Source organism: Argentina silus (assembly GCF_951799395.1).
Source record: "Argentina silus genome assembly, chromosome: 11".
Taxonomy (NCBI): domain Eukaryota; kingdom Metazoa; phylum Chordata; class Actinopteri; order Argentiniformes; family Argentinidae; genus Argentina; species Argentina silus.
Genome location: NC_139665.1, coordinates 6,922,882 through 6,945,115, shown reverse-complemented (window position 1 = coordinate 6,945,115; position 22,234 = coordinate 6,922,882). Strand labels below are relative to the sequence as shown.

The 22,234-nt window shown below is 43.8% G+C and overlaps 2 protein-coding genes across 2 annotated transcripts; both read left to right on the top strand.

Moving 5' to 3' along the window:
• Nucleotides 1-113: 113 nt before the first annotated feature.
• epn1b (epsin 1b) lies at nucleotides 114-9,124 on the top strand (the record flags this gene model as incomplete). Its single annotated transcript, XM_083680561.1, has 11 exons — nucleotides 114-167; nucleotides 840-957; nucleotides 1,353-1,508; nucleotides 2,650-2,778; nucleotides 3,183-3,303; nucleotides 3,521-3,696; nucleotides 4,087-4,771; nucleotides 7,124-7,273; nucleotides 7,712-7,864; nucleotides 8,196-8,476; nucleotides 9,023-9,124. The coding sequence occupies exons 2-11, from the start codon at nucleotides 889-891 to the stop codon at nucleotides 9,122-9,124; spliced, it is 2,022 nt and encodes a 673-aa protein (XP_083536687.1). The 5' UTR covers nucleotides 114-167; nucleotides 840-888.
• Nucleotides 9,125-16,304: 7,180 nt separating this feature from the next.
• Nucleotides 16,305-21,503, top strand: LOC310811793 (germ cell-specific gene 1-like protein; the record flags this gene model as incomplete). Its single annotated transcript, XM_083680094.1, has 6 exons — nucleotides 16,305-16,500; nucleotides 17,487-17,681; nucleotides 18,265-18,312; nucleotides 19,734-19,892; nucleotides 20,371-20,482; nucleotides 21,113-21,503. 6 exons carry the CDS (start codon nucleotides 16,305-16,307, stop codon nucleotides 21,501-21,503), a joined length of 1,101 nt encoding a protein of 366 aa, XP_083536220.1.
• Nucleotides 21,504-22,234: the final 731 nt, after the last annotated feature.

Genomic DNA, 22,234 nt, shown 5'->3' with positions numbered 1-22,234 from the left:
ATGTCATTGCTTTGTTTCTTTACGGGATCTTTTACCTAGAGGTGCTGAGACCCCATGCTGTGGAGGAGAGAGAGACGACCAGAATGAGCACTCAGTGAGCCAGTGAGACCAGTTCAAAAGAGAGACATAATTCCTTGACAGCAACAGCAATAGTTGTCTTTCAGCAGGTAAGACTAGTAACCCAGGGTAACAGCAGACCTGAACCACAGGTGTTATGTTTCACTCTGGAGATGTCTTAATTTAGTGGCCTAAATCTTCAATAGATGCTACAGGATTATTTTATATTTTCAGCCACTAAAAAATAGCCCTCACAAGCCAAAGATGGGTCCCTTGAAATAGACAGAAATATTGTCAAGAAATTAGGTGATTGGACAGTGAGGGGCACACCTCCCCACTCCCATGAGCAAAAGCTTATTTTGCTAGTTTGTTGGCCTTCAACTGAGGACTGTGTGGTTTAATGAGATGAGAAATCGATTAACATTATATCTTGAACCAGACAAAAATCCTGTAACATCTCTTTAATGAATACAAAAAGAAAGTTGGTAAAAGGGCTATAGCCTACTACATACACAGCTACAGTATAGGCTATTATATAAAAGGACATATTCAGTCCATTGTTGAAGTCTGTATATAGTCTAACCTGCCAGCATCTTCCAATGCATGTCTCATCCACCCCAAACAAGGACCATTTGACAGTTTTTGTGTGTGTGGGTGTCTTTGTGTGTGTGTGTGTCTGTGTGTGTGTGTGTGTGTGTGTGTGTGTGTGTGTGTGTGTGTGTGTGTGTGTGTCTGTGTGTCTGTGTGTGTGTGTGTGTGTGTGTGTGTGTGTGTGGTTGCAGTCTCTTTCCAGACCCGATCCGTGTGGTTTGAGACACCCCACCTGGAGCCATGACGTCCTCTATGCTTCGCCGACAACTGAAGAATCTGGTCCAGAACTTCTCTGAGGCTGAGGTTAAGGTAACAGAGATCAGTTACCAGTCATCTCTCTCATGTTCTGTCCTTTGTCATGCATATCTCTTCTCTCTAAATCCCTCTTGTTCCTACTCCATTTTGACTTTCTGCCCAACAATACGATTTCATAGTCAAAATAGTTATAGGAGTTATAAAGACGCCTACAGACTAAAAACATACAATCCTCAGAAACGCTATTACAGTTACTGCCAGTGACTGACAGTGGTGAATTTCGTTATATTTCATAATGTCCATATGCTGCCTCCAGAAATGGCGTCTTTCTAATCTGGAATAAGACACACCCTCTGTATCAGCAACTAAGTCAACTCTTCGGTCCCCAATACTCCCCCAGTCCCCTGTATGACTCTAACTGTCTAACACTCTTGTGTCCCTTCTCACAGGTCAGAGAGGCCACCTCCAATGACCCCTGGGGCCCCTCCAGCTCTCAGATGGCCGACATCTCCGACCTGACCTACAACGTGGTGGCCTGCAATGAGATTATGACCATGCTCTGGAAACGCCTCAAAGACGACAAGAACTGGAGGCATGTCCACAAGGTGAGGAGAAAGGGAGGAGAAGTGTCCCCTAGGACCTGCTTGGAACATCCATGTCATTCTTAAGGGGACGTTTACGCGAAATCCATTTTCTTGTGTATTTCTGGTCAATCCACGATGCATACCGTCTCAAACCATTTCGCGTGCAGCTGCATCATCGCTATCGAAACGTGAGGTCTGTTTACCTCCTAAAAAAAGTCTCATTCTGCGATAAAGTACGTCAGTATGTGATTCTCAGAGAGCAGCACACGCTAGCTCTAGCACTGGTCAACAGAAGGACCTTGTGCGGGAGGGAGAGGGGAATCTTGCGAGTTGTAGGAATTGACTCAAATGGGCAATTTGGAACATCAGGACTGATCAGGGCATTCAAAGCAAGATATCTTGACTCAGAAATCGTTTTAAAATGCGATTTCTTTGTGAATGTGTCTTCTATTGAATAAGGAAAACAACAAATCAACTGGATTACAGAGTACAATTCCGCTTTACTGCATTACAGCATACTGTATTCTTTATTGTAAAACGTTGATTTATAAGTAGGGATGTCAATTATAAAGCTAGCACATGCAGCTTTGAATGATACTGCTCCATGGAACTGTCTCTCTCCAAATTATTTATTTATTTGCTTCACATTTGGGATTAAGTTACTGGTATCACTCACACCAGCATTGGAACCTTTCAGCCAGGTCAATGCTTTTGTATGAATGTTTATTTATTTCTGTGTTGTCCTTGTCCCTATTCATTCCATTATTGAAGTTGATTGGAGAATTTGGAAAAATTTAATTTCAAAAACATGAATATCTGGTACTACAAATCTCATCTTGATCTCACACGTCAGCATATTCTCAAAGTTAGCTTTGTGTCTGTTGCCATTCATATTTTCTGGCTTCCTGCATATGTTTATGGTAAACATTATACATTTATAACCCTTGTCTAATTTCTTAATTTTTATTTGTATTTTTCAATGCCATTTCCTTCTAACATACAATGGATGTCACTATGGTGTACGCTTACATTTTCATGAATTATGTATTCATTAGTCTGTTGATTGCAGCGGGACGTGATCAAGTTACACAGAATGTATGTGAGGTGCAGGGTATATGCTTATCTAGATCTCCCGTTTTGTTTTTCTATCCTGCTGCTTTAGTCCCTGACCCTGCTGGAGTACCTGTTAAAGACTGGCTCGGACCGTGTGCTCCTGAAACTGAAAGACAACATCTACATTGTCAAAGCCCTCACAGAGTTCAGATGCACAGACAAGGATGGGAAGGATCAGGTACTAAAGTCCACATCTCCAGCAGTGGAGGCTGGTGGAGGCAGAATTGGAGGACGGGTTCATTGTAATGCATGGAATGGAATGAGGAATGATATCACATGTTTGATACCATTCCTCAATTCATTCCATACACTACAATGAGCCCGTCCTCCGATTTCTACCTCCACCAACCTCCCCTGATCTCCAGAGTACTGTTTTTAAAGCTCCTCTTCATATTTTCCTAGTATGTGCTATGCTAACTCAGGTGCGTGAGTTAGCTAAGCTAACTCTGATCTTTGCCATGCTGATACTGAGCTTTGCAATGCTAACACCATGTAATAATGGCTACAGTACTGAGAAGCACTATGCTGCTGGCAGACATGCCTAGCAGTGCTAACGATGTCTGCCCATGCTATCCTACACAGGGTATGAATGTGAGGGAGAAAGCCAAGGTGGTACTAATTCTTATGGAAGATGATGAGAAACTCAAGGAAGAGCGAGATTTTACACTCAAGACCAGAGAGAAGGTCTCAAAGAACCCCACTGGTGAGCAACAGAGAGTAACCTCGCACCATAACACACAAAACACACACTTTAGTGATATGAAAAATTGAAAGGTAAAATTGTTAATCTGTGTGAGTGTGAGTTTTTGTTTTACGGCCGACGAGTCCGAATCTATGACAATGAGAATGTTTGGAATGACAAGTGAGGCAGTTTTGTGTGGGAACTGATGACTTCCTAACATGGATTCCGTATTCCCCAGCCTCCTCCTCCGACCCAGTACTGGACCCCAACTACAAACCTGCCTATGTCCCGGGAGCCACTGGGCTCCCATCCCTGGACAACATCCCCTCCGTGGCTGACCTTGCTGCAAGCTTCGAGAAGAAGAAGGAGGAACAGAGAAGAGTAGAGGCTGAGAAGAGGGAGGCAGAGCGAAGGGTGGGTATATCTTCACTGCCAGTTATCAGGTTTCTCTATTTGTTTGGGCTTTCATAGATGCTTCTACACACATGACTGTGCACTTGTAGTAAGTCAGGGATAATCAACGAGGAGGTGTGTTGTTATAGGAAAATAATTACAGCCATGGAGGTGTGAAGTGGCCTGGAAGCTCCGTGAAGCTGATTGTTTTCCAGTGTCATTATTTCTGAGACAACTTAGATATGAAACTTAGCCTTTGAAAGTCAACAATTACGAAAAAATAAAAACTGGTTAGGGCATTACTATGGGCGTCGTTTCGTGATTTCCATTTCAGTCAGACTTTAATGATTTGGGAAATGATTAGGCTGTGTGTGTGTCGTCATGAGTGTCCGATCTCTGTTGACATCCCAGGCGAAGCTACCTGAAGATGAGCTCAAATGGGAGGATGCAGCCAAAGCAGAAAAGGCCAAGGGCTCTGATGCCTGGGGTGCCCCATCCACTGAGGAATCATCAGAGGCCCCAGACCCATGGGGGGCACCATCCAAACCCCCAACGGAGGAAACAGATGCTTGGGGTGCACCATGCAAACCTCCAACAGAGGAATCGGATGCTTGGGGTGCACCGTCAAAACCTCCAACAGAGGAATCGGATGCTTGGGGTGCACCGTCAAAACCTCCAACAGAGGAAACGGATGCTTGGGGTGCACCATCCAATGCTAAGGCAGATGGCTCAGATCCTTTTGCAGCACCAAAAGATGGTTCCGATCCGTTTTCAACGCCAAAAGATGGTTCCGATCCATTTTCAGCTCCATCCAAAGCTACAGCAGATGGTGCAGACCCTTTCGGGGCGCCCTCCAACAAGCCAAAAGAGGAGGTTGATCCTTTTGGGGCCCCTTCAAGTCCTCCGACAGAGGGCTCAGATCCATGGGGTGCCCCGACTGATGCCCCTGCCTCCGCCTCAGATCCATGGGGGCCGTCTGAACCCCTGCCTGAGAAGAAGCCAGATCCTTGGGGAGGGGAGGGGACAACAGCTGCCTCGGACCCAGATCCATTTGGAGATGAGTCCAAGGAAGACAATGACCCTTGGGGAGCACCAGGTGAGAGATTTATGGATATTTGTAGATTGCTTGGGAAGTAAAAATGCCACTGCCTACATTTAAAAGTTGACAGTACTGTTCAACTAAGACTCACAAGAACTTTATTAGGAACACCTGTACACCTTCTCATGGTGGAGGTGGTGTAATGGTGTTGGGAATGTCTTCTTGGCCCGTTAATACCAATCAATCATCGCTTGAATGCCACAGCCTATTTGAGTATTGTTGCTGACCATGTGCAATCCTTCATGGCCACAATTTATCCATCTTCTAATGGCTACTTCCAGCATGATAATGCACCATGTCACAAAGCAGAAGTTGTCTCAAACTGGTTTCATGAACATAACAATGAGTTCAGTGTTCTTCAGTGGCCTTCCCAGTCACTGGATCTGAATCCAATAGAACACCTTTGGGATGTGGTAGAACGGGAGATTCACAGCTTGAAAGTGCACCTGAAAAATCTGCAGGAATTGCGTGATGCAATCATGTCATGATGGACCAGAATCTCAAAGGAATGTTTCCAGCATCTTGTGGAATCAATGCCACGAATAATTGAGGCTGTTTTGAGAGCAAAGGGAGGCCTTACCCAGTATTAGTATAGTGTTCCTAATAAAGTGCTCAGTGAGTGTATGTTGCCATAGCAACAGCTGAATAATCTTACAAAAATAACTGTCTAACCCAGGGTGACCAGACCTCCCGGTTTTCCGGGATTGTCCCGTTTTCAAACTGTCCCGACAAATATCTCTAAAACACTCAAATGTTTTCAAACATTCACTAACAAATTGTCCCGGTTTTCATCACAATTAAAATAATAATAATAATACTGTAATGTTTCCACATACGAGTCGGAGGCGAAAGTCGAATGCACGAATCCAACAGTTTAATAAACCACCAAAACAGCACCAAACAAACAACTGCGTAGAACTGCGTAGCAAGCAACAATTCTCATCACGGCTCACGGGAGCGGAAAAACACACAGGATAAAACTGACCGCGACCAGCGTTGTGAAAATGTAAGTTAAAGTTATTTTTATGTTATAAAAATTATTTTAAAATTAAAAAGTTATTTTAGTTATTTATAGGCTATTCTTAGATATTTGTACTTCGCTGTCCATGGTGTTGAAAGGTGCAGTCACTAGGTGTGCTAAGCGCTGAAATAATTGTCCCCCATCCTGATGAAAACGCCTATGGTGCGTGAAAAAGCGCATACATGTGCGCGTGCATTAACTTGCGGTACACTTAAGGGTCCCGGTTTGGGGGTTTGAAAATGTAGTCTAACCGTTCATATTTGCTTTAGATTGAATTTGTATTATGTAGATGAACAAAAGACAAATTAAATATACAGATAGCTGGCAAGCTAGCAAATTTACCTAAATAGCTAGTAAGTTTGCCTCTCCAAATCTAAATGGGAGCTACATTTTGAGCAAACAATAGCTAGCTAACCTAATATGCCATACCTTTACACTTGCATAATTATGAAATGTCAAATAGCTAACACTAATGGTCTTACTTTCCCTAGGTTAATAGGACTTAATTTGGTCTTAGCTTAGACCAAGTGGAAGTATGCAACAGGTGAAATTAGATGTCTAGGTCTACTCTATATCAATGCTTATGCAACTGGCCCCTGGTCGGCCAGGCACTGAGCGTCATGTTTGTATGTCACATGACCGGCCAGCACCCTGGCAACCAGAGTAATTGACACCTCTGGAGAGGAAATAGGGAGTTTCAAGGATAGACATTTTCCAGTCGGTTTTCTTATCAAACGTCGCCCTCTAGCGTGTTGTTGGTATGTTGAAGTCATAGATATCAACAACGACCCGTGCATTGGCATTCTGCTGCCTTTTAATGGAACTGTTTACGTGGAACTATTTTGTAAAGGAAAACAGTTCCATCAGAAGGCTCATGAAATTATTTTGTCACATTGTCAACTTGCTTACCGGATGTGAAAAAACACAATGTACAATATCATTTCTTCTAACCATCAACAACATAATGTTGCTATGTTGCTTTGGAGTTGCGTGAAGCACATTTTCATGCTTTTTAAAACATGGAGCTAGCCCTACACATTTCCACCACCCTTAGTCCAAGGAAAGGTTATTTCAGATACTGCATACATAACCCAAATATGGGGTCCATGTGCAAAATAGCCCCAAACTGTAATAAACATGACAGAATAGACATATGAGGTATTCTTGTTGGAGCATGTGAGGCAAAACTAATAAAGTAAAAGCAGACAATAAATTACAATCTAATCTAATCTACTCTCAAGGGGAAGAACGATATGACAAATTGTTATGTTTGATTGAGGTTCCTCTTGTAAATCTGTGTAAACCTACTTCCCCTTTCTTTGCTCCAGGTGCACCTCCAACCAACAGCAATGACCCTTGGGGTGCGCCTGCAGCCCCCTCAAATTCAGCCCCCACCAACGACCCCTGGGGAGGCGGAGGGGCTTCCACTACAGATGCTGCCAACTCCGACCCATGGGGAACGCCTAGTAACGGTACAGGTAGGTACACCTGTACACACTGTACGCCTGGGGAGGCTGGTGGAGGTAGAAATCGGAGGACGGTCTCATCGTAATGCATGGAACGGAATGAGGAATGGCTCATTCCATTACATGCATTACAATGAGCCTGTCCTTCTACCTCCACCAGCATCCACCGCTGTACGCAATGTTGTGTTTGTTTGTTTGTTTGTTTGTTTGTGTGTTCCCTAACACTTCCCTGTAGATCTCAGAGGATTGGATAGATGTAAGCAATAGAGTAATAGTTCCATCTAGCCATCACCAATGTTGCTTCCATGTATTTCAATCCTTGTAGATCTAACCCTGGAGTACTGGCCCTAGGTGGTAGGGTTGGATTCTTTTTATAACTTAACATCCCAGTGTCGTTTGATGTCTATGCTGCTGAAGTGTGTTTATTTATTTCACTTCATCTCTTTGTAGATAGTGTAACTGCTCAGGAAGATGAACAAACATCTCCAGCGTCATTCTTGGGTGCTGGGGCTTCGCTTGTGGACCTGGACTCACTCCTCTCCTCCAAACCCAAACCTAAACAACCCCCCCTCAATGCCCTCACCTCGCAAACACCTGCCATAGGTAAGGAGGGTTAAATAAAAGCGACAGAGAGAGAGAGAGTGTGCTCGAGAATGAGATAATAAATATGAGAAGTATGTATATTATTCGTTCATTTAAAGCAGTGCTTGTGATTCAGTATTTTGACTAGACTTTCCCCCTGTAGTGGGTAACTGTTGTATGGGTGAGCATCTGTAGTTGTTGTCATAGATAGAGTCTACCCTCATAGATTTCAAACATGTAATCTTCTCACACCTCTTTCTGTTCTACACTCTCTCTTGAAATGCTCGCTCTGTGTATCCCTCCCCCCCCCCACTTCTACCCCCCAATTCTGTTACTTTTCCTAACTTCCCAGGGCTCAAGGGCAGATCCATTTCCCTTGCAGGAGTGTCCCCAACCACAATCCCCCTAACCTCCAGCCCCTTTGGTTCCCACCCTATGCCCTACGGTGTTACCCGCCCAAGCTTCGGATCCCCCCATCCCATACTGGGCGCTCCTTTATTCCAGCTATCCCCCCATCCCATGCCTCCACCGGGTCTGGGTATGCCTGCAGTGAGGCCTCAGTGTGCTCCCTCCTATGTGGGGGCTGGGATAGTGATTCCTCAGGCAGGACTCTCTGCACCGGCCTCCCTGGGAGTGTCTGCTCCTCCAATGGGAGGGGGGCTCTCCTTGGGATTGTCTGCTCCTCCAATGGGAGGAGGGCTCTCCTTGGGAGTGTCTGCTCCTCCAATGGGAGGGGGGCTCTCCTTGGGATTGTCTGCTCCTCCAATAGGAGGGGGGCTCTCCTTGGGATTGTCTGCTCCTCCAATGGGAGGAGGGCTCTCCTTGGGAATGTCTGCTCCTCCAATGGGAGGGGGGCTCTCCTTGGGATTGTCTGCTCCTCCAATGGGAGGAGGGCTCTCCTTGGGAGTGTCTGCTCCTCCAATGGGAGGGGGGCTCTCCTTGGGATTGTCTGCTCCTCCAATAGGAGGGGGGCTCTCCTTGGGATTGTCTGCTCCTCCAATGGGAGGAGGGCTCTCCTTGGGAATGTCTGCTCCTCCAATGGGAGGGGGGCTCTCCTTGGGAGTGTCTGCTCCTCCAATGGGAGGGGGGCTCTACCTGGGAATGTCTGCTCCTCCAATGGGAGGGGGGCTCTCCTTGGGATTGTCTGCTCCTCCAATGGGAGGGGGGCTCTCCTTGGGAGCGTCTGCTCCTCCAATGGGAGGGGGGGTCCCTTTACAACCACACTTGGTCCTGAGTGGGTTAGTTGAGTCTACTCAGAGCAACAATCCTTTCCTGCTATGAAAGCCTACAACCCACCCAGCTCGCCTCCTTCAACTCCTATATCTACAACTGTCAATATAATGTCTGGTTTTAGCGTATGCAACAATATGTAAAGACAAATGACGAGAGACTAAATAAGTGTTTCTTTGTTTATTCTTGGAAAAATGTTGATTTTTTTCATTAATTCGATTTTCATTTAGATTATTTCAAGCGTGAGAAATTGAGAGGATTAAGTTCAGTATGGCCCCCAATCTGCATGTGCAAAAAAGTGCCAAAAAATGTGCAAAGTCGGCCATCTTAACCGTAATATGTCTAATAGACACAATGAGACATAATCCAATGGGAGTATTCTGAGTTGTTAGGCATTTTTTGTTCTGCTCAGCACTATTTGCACAAGCAAATTGGGGCCCTTTGTCCTTGTGATGTGGTTGTTGTGCTGTTCCAGTCCTTTTTCTACAGGTGAGATTGTGCCAGATAAAATGACCAGGGGTCAGTTTCCAAAAGCTTTTTAGCTTAAGTAGTACTTAATTTCTCCCAATTACCCAGCTGCAAGAGAGTAACAATTGCAAAATTGATGTTTGCAGGTCAATCTTCACTGTGTAAACTAACAAAATGTGTTAAATGAATAACTTTGCTGGTCTAGGGGAGGAGTGGGCCTGGATTGTCAAAAGAGGTAAAATACTACTTAAGCTATGAAGCTTTTGGGAAACCAGGTTTATATCTCTGATCTCCTTTCTGGAATACTCAAATGGCTCTGAAGAAGTGCATTCAGAACCGAGTTTTAAGGCAAATATTAGAGGGCATCAGTTGAAGGTTCTTGATCACCATAAACCTTCACATTGTGCCGTGTGTGTGTGTGTGTGTGTGTGTGTGTGTGTGTGTGTGTGTGTGTGTGTGTGTGTGTGTGTGTGTGTGTGTGTGTGTGTCTGTGTGTCTGTGTCTGTGTGTCTGTGTCTGTGTCTGTGTGTGTGTAAATGCTTGAGGTAGTATTACGACACCTTGAGGAAAAGTATTAACAACACAATACTACAAAAACATGATTTTTTATTTCTATTTATATCTCTACTTATTTATTTATTTATTTATGTATGTATAGTTTTTTTTATTATTGCACTTATCCTCCCAACAAATGTGTTAGAAACATCATACAGCCCAATGGCCTATTACTGTACATGACCATCAGAGTTAGAGTTAACATTAGTCAATGCATTGATAAGGATGTTTAATACTTTGCTTTCCTTGTCACCCAGACTTCTTGTGATGATCACTTGAGTTGAGAACTATAAAAAAAAAATCATCAAACATCTGGTCAGATTGGATAAACCCCAATCCTGACATTATCATAATAACCAATAGTGTCTTTGTTTCCCTTTTTTCATTTTATACACTCATATTATGTCAATTTATTTACATCATTATTTACAAGCACAATGTAAGAAAAGCTGAATTTGACATATTATTCCCTCTTTCATGGGCATGCCGTTACAACTGATCATTGTCAGTGTTGTTTCCTCCCATGAAATGGCATCTCAGTGAGTTCAGAGTCTTAAATGTTTTGTAAAAAAACGAGTGTTTAAATACAGTATTCCTTTCATTCTGTTGTTATGTTGATATTGGTATTGTGTTTGTATCTATTGATGGGCTATCAACCACGTTTGATGCTTGACTCTTTGTCCTCAAACGCAAGAGAAAACGGAGTGCATAAAAAAAGGAAGCGAAATGAAAAATGGACTGGAAGACACAAATTGAATTTATCTGAATTATAGAGGAAATTGATTATTACAATAATATTTGTTATCGTAGCTACTATTATAATTTAATTTTGTATAATAAATAAATCTTTATTTTCTTGTGTATGTCAAGGTTATGTTGTAAACTGTACACATTTGAGGAATAAAATGATTCAATAACTGAGTTTAGATGTCTGACTCCAGTATGTTCCTTCTAGTCGCTTTCTACAATCTGCTATTTACCTTGTATTTATGAAATGGTCATTTTAAGTATCTTAACTACCTAATAATTTATATGGGTTCCATAGGATTCAATGAAACTGACAGCACTGGTTTGGGGTGTTTAGGTATTTTAAGAGCTGAAAAGTATTAATAGTTATCATTAAATGTTGTAGTAGATAGCGGCCGTAACGGTTAGCCTGAATTACAACTGTGGAAATGTAAGTTACAGACTGACCGGTCATCCGAATTGGTACTATCAATCTACATCCAGAAAATGCGCCAAGAGATGCTCAAGGTTTTGGGCCACACTGCACCTACAGCAAATGGCCACTAGAGGGCTAGGTATACAGCACACCAAAACGCTTTGAGGCACATGAGCTGAAACTGCTAACCCTAACCGTAACCACTACCTCAGTCCTAACCCTAACTTAACCAATTTGTAACCACCTTCCCTTTTAGGTTTTAGACATTTCTGGGGTAATAATAATGTAATGACATGGCCAATGAGATGCATTCAAATAAGACTGCAGTAAAATGTAAACTCAGAACCATGTGTAATTGTAGACTGTGTAGAGTGGCATTTATTTTGTGAGTGTGTGTGAACCTGGTTGTTCCATGTATGCATGTGTACCAGGGGAGGCTGGTGGAGGTAGAAATCGGAGGACATTGTACTCCTTGTAATGCATGGAATTGAATAAGGAATGGTATCTGTTTGATACCATTCCTCATTCTGTCCATACATTACATCCTCCGATTTCGTCCTCCTATTTCTACCTCCACCAACCTCCCCTAGTTGTGTCCCATGATTGTCAGCCATCCTCCTCTTCATTCTCTCCCCTTCAAACAGCTGACATTCTGTCACAGCTAAGGATTGGAACTGTAAGAGGGTGTGACCTCATCCGGGATGGAATGGGGATTCCCCAGAGGGTGAGCGGATGGAGAGAGAGAACAGAATTTGGCCTTAGTACATTTGATTCTTACTCCAGAAAACATATCATTTGTAACAGTTGTGCTCCAGTATTGATAATTCAATTGGGTAAAGTATGCTTTTATTTGTATCTTGCCAATGTTGCAGTAAGGCTAGACAATACATGCAACAGACATACAGTATAGACAACATGATTTATGTCATCTATATATAAAGTAATCTATATAATCTAGAATATATTTATTCTGCGAGACAGGTGATTCAACACCCTTGAAACCTGATCAATGCAGGGGATTAGCACATGGTGTGCCGGGTGCAATTTCAAAGCTGAGGATCGTCAGAACAGGGCATCATCGTACTTCACAGTACATCACAGTAACATGACACGATACCACGTCATATTACAGGACATGACACAGCAGTCAGAGGTCAGGGCGAGCTCACACCCATGCCACAACATTAATCAATATTGGGCACAGGGTAGGGTCATGGATTTTCTTGTGTGGTAGAATGCAAGAAAGAGAGAGAGAGAGAGAGAGAGAGAGAGAGAGAGAGAGAGAGAGAGAGAGAGAGAGCACGCTGTATGTGAATGATGGACAGATATAGGGAGCAACAGGGAGTAAAAGTAGCAGATGGATTTGTGAGGATTAAGCAGCATCTGGATGGGCTTGTGACAGACACCCACCCAAGAAGGAGAGAAAGGAACAAGAGAGAAAGAGAGCAGAAAGGTGAGGAAAGTAACTGTAGACAAGGGAAGGAAGAGGTAGAGAGGGTAAATCTCTTTGAGGGCTATATTCGGTGAGTTGTGTCTTAAATTCTTATTTTTTTCAGCTTCATTCAGTCGCAGGCATCTGTTTCGTAGCTATCCTATCCTATCCATGCACAGCTGTGATGACAGCATTAGGATCAAAACGCAAGCTTTGCAGTTGTGGATATAGTCAGGATAATGGGAAAGAACAATGATATAGCCAATTGGAATATGGTGTTTTTTATGTACCTGTTACATTGATGCAATCAAAGTGTTTAAGTTTACATTGATGCAATCAAAGTGTTTCAGTTTTTTAGAAGACAATAACATCAGAATAACATTTAATAATATCAAAATATAATATGAATACAAATGCATGCCACTGTAGACAGATTTGTTGGCTTCAGCTATATGATTTAAATATATGTAATGTGGCTGATGACAGTGATCGTCTGATCTTCCAGTATGAATGGTGATCAATGCCCCCCCTCTCTCAGCCAGAACACCTATTTACAGTTGAATGAGCATGCCTGGTGGACATCCTGAAGATTTTGCGCCTTATTATAATGTATAGAGTATAGGCCAACTGGCTCTCACACCTATGTTCTATTGTTGGGGTAGTATTTAAGCCGATGCGCACCGGTCTCCTGTGTCCTTGACACACACAGCGTTAAACGTATGGTCAAACTTCCATTTGTTTACTACAGTTTGTTTATTTTATATGATACTTCTGTCAAATTGGTTCATTTATTGATACTCTCATTACTATTCTCATTTTTTCCCTATGTGCATTAATGTGATGTTGTGCGCTAGATAAAGGTTCTGTTAAAACAGCACAACACAATCGTGACCAGGTTCTCCCATTAATGTCTAATGTTTTTTGCATCGTTAACAACACATTGAGTCGAGTCATCGGCTTCAGGTATTGGACTAAGCATATACTCCTTGTGATTCATTGTAAATGAGAGCATGGTAATAGCATTTTGGGTATTCTTAATGGAATCTGAATCCGATATGATCAAGTGTGTCACACAGGGATGATCAAATCATTATCGATCTTTATTAACCATAAAATATCTTTTGGAGTCAGATATAACGTAATGTTAACTTGTGTTAACTTGTGTTGGTCAGGTGACCGCTTGTGTAGAGTTCGCTGGATCATACCCATAACCGTCTGATCATACCCATAACCGTCTGAACCGTCTGGAGAATAAATGTATGTCTTTATTCTTAACCCGTCCAGTCCTTTATCTATTTGTGTTTTTATTCCAATTCTTCACTACTACAGTATTTAAAAGTCAGCTTGATTTGAACAATGGATGTCACTTGAGATAAAACAGTTGTTTAACCTCGTGGTGATGGTCTTGGTGCTGGGGTATCTCTGAGCTAGGGTATCTCCATGCTGGGGTATCTCAATGCTGGGGTATCTCTGTGGTGATACTGGGGTATCTCTATGCTGGGGTATCTCTATGCTGGGGTATCTCTGTGCTGGAGTATCTCTGTGGTGGTATATCTCCGTGGTGGGGTATCGCTGGGGTATCTCTGTAGTGATACTGGGGTATCTCCGTGGTGGGGTATCTCTGTGCTGTGGTATCTCTGTAGTGATACTGGGGTATCTCTGTGCTGGGGTATCTCTGTGCTGGGGTATCTCCGTGGTGGGCTATCACCGTGCTGGGGTATCTCTGTGGTGGTGCTAGTATATCTCTGTAGTGATACTGGGTTATCTCTGTGGTGGTATATCTCTATGCTGGGGTATCTCTGTGGTGGTATATCTCTATGCTGGGGTATCTCTGTGGTGGTTGCTGGGGTATCTCCATTCTGGGGTATCTTTGTGGTGATGCTGGGGTATCTCCATTCTGGGGTATCTCTGTGCTGACACTAACCGGCTGGACAGTATTGAAGCGGCTTTTGGTGAGGATCTGGTGGGATGTTTCTAGTCTCAATAGAGGGGAGTTGGGTGTTTGGCGGTATTTCAACTTGATGAATAGGTGCACTGAATAGATGAAATATGTGGCCCTCCTGGATAGAATGACCGATATGGGTGATGCTACGATGCTTGAATCATGACAGTTACTGAAAAACCTGACATAAACATGTTTGAAAAAAAGAGAAATAATTATGATGTAGGCAATATCAACTGATATTACTTGGTAAAATGTTGATAAAAAATACCCCAATTATCATAGACTCTCTTTGTGGGTTTCAAATTCTACATAAAGGTCAATTAACACAGATGACCATGTATTGACATTTCAAATATAACTTTATTATATACACCTTGATGAATGATGATTGACGAAATAGACATCAATCTGACGAGTGATGACGATGATGATGATTATGACGACGATGATGATGATGATGAGGGCGGTAATGGAGGTGATGATGATGACGATGATGATGATGATGATGACAGAAAGTACTCTTCCTAATGTTATTTGTCTTTGCCCTAGGTGGTTGGACTGACACAAAGAGTGTGAGATCAAGGGGGATTAAACAGATTCACCTAGCGCAGGGAGATTAAGACAGATTAATAAAGATAGAGTGGTAGATTGAGAGATTGAACTAATCATTACATGAAATCACAATCCTCCTGAGGAACGTAAGGTACACAGGAGGAACAGCATGAGTCCTGAGAGCAGAGAGGACACAGGACACAGATTAGTTGCATAAGCCAATGTAAGATTTAAGCATTTATCTTGCAGGACAACTGTGTTCCAGCAAAAACACATGATCTAAGAGACATGGCTCAAATCCCGTTCATGATACTCTAAACATGGGATAGTGTCACAATCTTACAGGAAATGGAAAATTAAAGGAAAACTATCTCCCCACGGAGTCCCGGATCTAGTTCTGGAATGCTTTCTGCCACACTGCCTCAGCTCAACGGCTGCTTCTGCAGGAAGATGAAGAGCAGCGTTCCGTGCATGTGAAGGGTCGATATTGAGAGGCCTAACCTACCAGAGAGTGACAGGGGCAGGGCTAGTCCTCATCCCCAGCCTTCCCATCTGTCTCTCTCTCCTCCTGGCGACTAAATCCCCCAACTTCATCTTTCTCCGCTCCACTGACCCCTGACCCCTGACTGATCTACTGTTCTTCTCCATCGCCTGGCCCGCCCTTGTCCCCGCCCCCTGACCCACCTCGTCTCACCCTCCCTGTCCGTTCTCTTCCTCACAGCTCCTCCTAATCCCACTACCATATTAATCTGCCTACCCCATGACCATTGCTGTTCAATCTCTCCCATTCTATTCTCTACATCCTACCCTACGTCATTGAGTCCCCCAAGTGTCTTTCCCATCACTACCCAAACCTTCTCTGGTTTGTTACAAGTCCTACCATCCCGTCCCCGTCCTCATCATTTGCTCCAAACTCACCCTGATATACTCTACATCTCTCCCCATTGTTCACTTCTCCTCTCCCGCCCTCCCTGGTCACTAGGTATCTCCCAGTCTCTTTCACGTCTTCCCTTCCTTCCTCCCTCCCTCCCTCCCTCCCTCCCTAACCACTAGCTATCTCCCAGTCTCCTCTCCTTCTCCTCGGGGCCTTCAGCCCCCTACCTATAACCCTAAAATCATGCTTGAGAACATGTCCCGGCGTAACCGGTCCCTGCTGTCCCTGTCCTTGACCTCGCTGGCCCTGACCCTGTCCGTTCTGGCCTTCTGCACCTCTTACTGGTGTGAAGGAACCCACAAGGTGGTCAAGCCCCTCTGTCTCTCCCCTGTCAAAATGAAGAACTGCGGGCAGAACAACAGCCAGCCGTACACCACAGGTAAGGCTGTTTAACGAGAGGGGATGTGCGGCCTAGTTCCTAAACAATGCTGCCACCTTCCTCACACTTCTGCTTTCAGTGCATTCTAATGCATTCAATGAGTCTTTGGCTTTTTTTTTCCTTTTTTTTTTTTAACCCGAACCCTAACGCTTACAACCATCTTAAACCTTTGTTTACATGCTGTAGTCCACATAATGCAATGCAATGCCATGTAAACCCATGTAACCCTCGCTGCCGACTGTCAGGATTACAACACTTGTGTTATCGTTTGGTTTAAGCCGCTGTGTAATATGCATTTTTTCTTACATACTGTATGGGGGATTAACACTGATTCCTGAAAGATTTTGCGAGCGATTGGAGCCTATTAATTCCAACACACTAGGGATTGGGTTTATGGGAACACTGGAGCTGGGTCACTGTGGAGGATTAAACATGGTGGGGCTGTTGACAGCTATCTTAGCATAGTTAGGCCGTCTAAACCCAACAGCCCTGGTATTGTTATGTCTTAGAAGAACATGGCTGGACCGTGTATTTGTTAATGGAGTTTACACAAAGACGCACAGTCATATTTCAACATACATGTCTCACCCTACATAGTGATGTTGCTGAAATGCATGATACTACAGTTCAAATGATACAAATTCATTTTTATTCCATTGGGTTTATGTTGCATGTCCTCTAAGGGCCTCCAAGATGAAACGAAACAGAAATAAAGGATTAACAAGCATCTCTGCAGTCAACAGGGCCCAGTATTTCAAAACGTTTAATCTAGATCAGAATGATCTGGATTCTTTTTTTTCTAGGATTAGATCTATCTGGCAGATTGTGAGTAATATAGGGGCAATCAGCCAGCTCGATCTGATCCTGGATAGATCATTCTGATCCAGATTAAAAGTTTCTAAATACTTGCCCCTGAGGTGACGGAATCATTGAGGACCTAACAGACATTCCCCCTCTAATCACGTTCTCTCCCTCTCTTTCTCCAGAGAGTCCAACCTCTGACCCCAAGAAGCCGCCCATAAACTTCACCATATCGCCCATGCAGAAGGAGGAGCTGGCGAGAGTTAGGAAGAAGCAAATGGCCAACGCTGTGCACTACATCTGGGAGACGGGCGAGGACAAGTACATGCTGCGCTACTTCCACACAGGCTTCTGGCATTCCTGTGAGAAACACAACGATGGTCAGTGCTGGGTGGCGACCAGGGAAAAATAAGGAACTAATATCTCAAAAACAAAGAATCCACGTTTCTGGTCCATGAATCCCTTATTTTAGCCAGGAATGGGGCACATTGAGTGCTGAAATTAACGTATTTTAACACTCCTATGAACCTTGAACCCTCTGGGTTCCCCCTTATTAACTCAGCACCATGATAATAAAGATGTTAGAAGCAGTCACACCCCCATCCTCAGAGCCAATCAGAATTAGGAGTGGAGACATGCATACATGGGGCAACCAGGAGCGCACACTCACAAAATACTGCTTTTAACGTGCATTTATCACGGTGCTGAGGCACTGAGAAAGAACCCAGAGGAACCAGGTTCCAGGAGTGAGTGTTAAAATACTTTAATTTCAGCATTCAATGTTACAGTTTAATTTAAATCCAGGACTCATTCCTGGGGCTTGAGGCCTTGGGGCTTAAACTCTCTGAATACCAGCTCAACTTATACGCAGAGTATACATATCTTCTCCACGGTGAAAGATTTCACATGGAAATATACTGATTTCTGAAATATGCTAATTCCGTTATATTTGTCCCGCCACAGAAGAGAAGTGCCGGAGCTTCATTGAACTGACTCCAGGAGAAACACAAGGTTTGTGTGAGGTGGAGGCTGGTGGAGGTGGAAATCAGGGGACGGGCTCATTGTAATACATGGAATGGAATAAAGAATGGTAATGGCAACGTGTGATTATTTTGAGCCCATGGTGATGGCAACGTGAATGGTAATGGTCATGGCAACGTGTGATTATTTTGAGCCCGCCCTCTGATTTCTACCTCCACAAGCCTCCCCTGATGCTGATGGATAACTCCATTGTCCTACGTTGTCATTCAAGCCGCTTCACCTGAACTACCTGTCCAGAGAGGTACTTTAGAAGAGTGGTGCCAATGAAGGGGTACATTTACTAACGCTTATGGAGACTCAAACAGTTCCTTCACGCAGACCTATGGAGCAAGTTGCCATGCAACTGTTTGCTTGCCTGGCTAGCCAGTCTGAGAAATATTGGTAGCTTTGATTTTCGAAATGAATAGATACTGCAATTTCAACCACAAAACTTCTTAGTTATACTGGAAGTTGTGTGTTTAAACCAATTCAAGATAGAGATTTTCCAAATGTGTGGCAGTTTTATTGTTTTATTTGAGAGTAGCCATGACGTTTTGGGGCTGAAACTACCTATTTTTGTCCGCCATTTTCCCCGTCTAAAGTCTTGTTAGCCCTTGTTAGTCCAGTTTGTTACTGACCAGTTTTGTTGACCTTGTTATGTGTTATGTTGTGCGTGAGTTTAGGTGCTGATCACCTGTTTGAAATCCAAATAAAAAGCAGGAATATTTGGTTATTCTGTCTCATATATTTCTAATTTATGTATATTATATATATGTGTGTTTATGCAGCAGAATTACAAACAAAAAACATTGTAATGAGCTGTCCATGGTGCTGGGGGCACTCAGTAGGATGTAGAGTGTCTCAGGGGGTACATGACTGTTAAAAGTTTGGGAACCACTGTCTTAGTCCAATAAACTGTTTGAAGCCTCCAGTAATTTCATGCGGAAAGTCTTTAAAAATCAACAATTGTTCCACGATTTATAAGACAGGTACAGAACTGACATATTAAAAGAGTGGCGCCAATGAAATTACTGGAGACTTAAAATAGTTCTGAAAATTCCTTCCTGATGAAATTACTGTATCTATTCAGTGTGAAGATTAAAATCTAAGATAGCAATATTTGTCAGACTGGCTACTTGCTCCATAGGAACTATTTGAGTCCATAAGCATTAGCCAATAGAAAATGAACCCCTTCATTGGCGCCACTCTTTTAATATACCACTCTGATTAGACAGATCAGTGTGGATGGACACACTATCTGTCCTAAGACAATGGGATAATTTAGGATATTATGCCACAGTTAAATGATGGATCAAGGACCCTAAACCAACTTTCTTCCTTCTCTCTCCCTCTCTCTCTCCCTCTCTCTCTCTCTCTCTCTCTCTCTCTCTCTCTCTCTCTCTCTCACTTAGGGGTACTGTGGCTGTCAGTGGTATCTGAGTTCACCTACATTGGCTTGTTGGCCATGGGCTTCCTGCTCATGTGGGTGGAAGTGCTGTGTCTTTGCGCCCGTAAAGAGATGTACGCTCTGAAGATCAACGCCTTCGCTGCCATGTGCACTGTCCTATCAGGTGAGACGACCACCGCTGCTGCAACTATTCCGATCCGGTCCTTTCTGTGTAGAGACAACAGTGGAGGTAGGCAGAAGCTGAAATGCAGTGTCAAAGTACTGTAATTCGCAGAAGAAAAGTTGACCGATGATGTTTCTTCAAAAACAAAAACAATTCCTTAGCCAGTGTTAAGGAGAGAGCAACATTTTAAGATATACTGTGGGAGATTTCTTAGGGCTCACTGACTAATTGCCATTGATACAAGCAATATGCTTCTGTTATCTGTTTAAGGTTGATGTATCATGATTAAAGGGGAGGCTGGTGGAGGTCGAAATCGGAGGACGGGCTCATCGTAATGCACGGAATGGTATCAAACACGTGCGTTTGATACCATCCTTCATTCCGTTCCATGCATTACAATGAGCCCGTCCTCCGATTTCTACCTCCACCAGCCTCCCCTGCATGATTATGAATCCTCCCCCTTCTCTCTCTCTCCCAGGGTTGATGGGGATGGTGGCTCATATGATGTACACCACCGTGTTCCAGATGACTGTGAGCATCGGGCCAAAAGACTGGAGGCCGCAGACCTGGGACTACGGCTGGTCGTTTGCGTAACTACCGCTTTTCTCCAAATCTCTTCTCTATTCCTTTGGCTTCTATTTGAATAGCACTAGTCATACTAATTTACAATAACCAATGATGTCATAACTCCCAAGGTTACATTATATATCGAGTACATCATGGAAATTGAATTTTTGGAGTGTGGCAAGTCCCACTCTTGTATATTTTTTCAGTTTTTATTGGACAGCGACAGCAGAGAAAAACAGGAAGTAAGGGTATGTCAGCAGGGCATGGGCTGGATTGGAACCCGTGCCGACATGGGCGTATGTGTGCACTGCAGGCTATGGTGTTAGACCACTGGACCATTCAGGCCGCAAGTAAATGGAATTTGTATCACTTTCAGGGGAGGCTGGTGGAGGTAGAAATCGGAGAATGGACTATTTGTAACGCATGGAACACAATGAGGAATGGTTGTGTTTGATTCTATTCCATGCCCGTCCTCCGATTTCCACCACCACCAGCCTCCCCTGATCACCTTCCACTTTTGCCTTTAACTTTCTTGGTAGGGGATGTTGGAGACCTACCTCTTGTTTCTGCTAAACCCTACTATGCTACACAATGACTATGCTCTACTTCTAGCCAATGATCACCAGGGCGGCTCCATGTCTCTCTCTCCCCAGCTTGGCTTGGATCTCGTTCAGCTGCTGCATGGCGGCGGCGGTGGCCACCCTCAATTCCTACACCAAGACGCTGATCGAGATGAAGCACCGCTCACGCCTACGCCTGGAGGAGGCCCGGGCCGCCAGCCACGCCCCCTCCTACGACGAGGTGGTGCAAGCGGCCGGCAGCGTCTACTCTGTCAGCCATCTGCTCCAGCAGGGGGCGCTGATGGAGACTATGTGGGCCCGAGGAGAGGGGCCGGAGCTGGGCCCGGGAGCAGGGGGGGTGGAGCCCCACGGGCTGGTTCTGGTGGGAGGCTGTGGGATGGAGGGGTGCGAGGACTGTGAGAGAGAGATGGACGAGATGGAGGATGCCCTGGAGAGGGAGGAGAGGGAAGACTCATTGTGCTGAGGGAGGGATGAGGGAGGAGTGGGAGGAGTTCACCTTCTGTGGGTTGTATAGTATCTAATTCATGGTCGAAAACTGTGTCTCTTTAATTTTCATCCATTTAGTATAGCATGCACTTAAAGGAGCAGGGCAGAAGTTTGTTGGAAATCTGCCACCTCTGGCCACCACAGCGAAATTCAGTTTGAATTTCCAACAACATCCTCCCTAATAATAATATAAGCCCCTGAAATGGACTTGCAGTGTCGGACATTAGCTGTTGTGCGCACATGATTCAAAGATTCAAAGTCACCAGAGACAGAAAGGTGAAAATCGGTGAGTCTGCTACCCTTGTTTGTATGCAAACCGAGTGTCGGGTAGGACACTCCATTTTAGAAAGCGATTTTTCCGGACCAAAACAGTTTTAAATATTAAATATTTATTTCAAGGGATTTTATTTTGCTACCGATTATACATAGTCATTACAACCATTAGGTCGCTTTTAGAAAGCTTGAATGTTACATACTAGACCTTTAAAAAATGAAATAATAATGGAAACTAACAGCAATTTATAGAAAATGTGGATCAGCTAGATTTGATTGGACCCAGGAATATCCCAACAGGAAGTTCTGTGCCAATACAGGAAGTGTACAACATGTTACTGAACAGGGTGGTAACTCAGGGGACGTGAGGTCATACAGTACTTGTACACTGGTAAAGTGGGTGCATCACAATCAATGAATACCATGACAACGGAA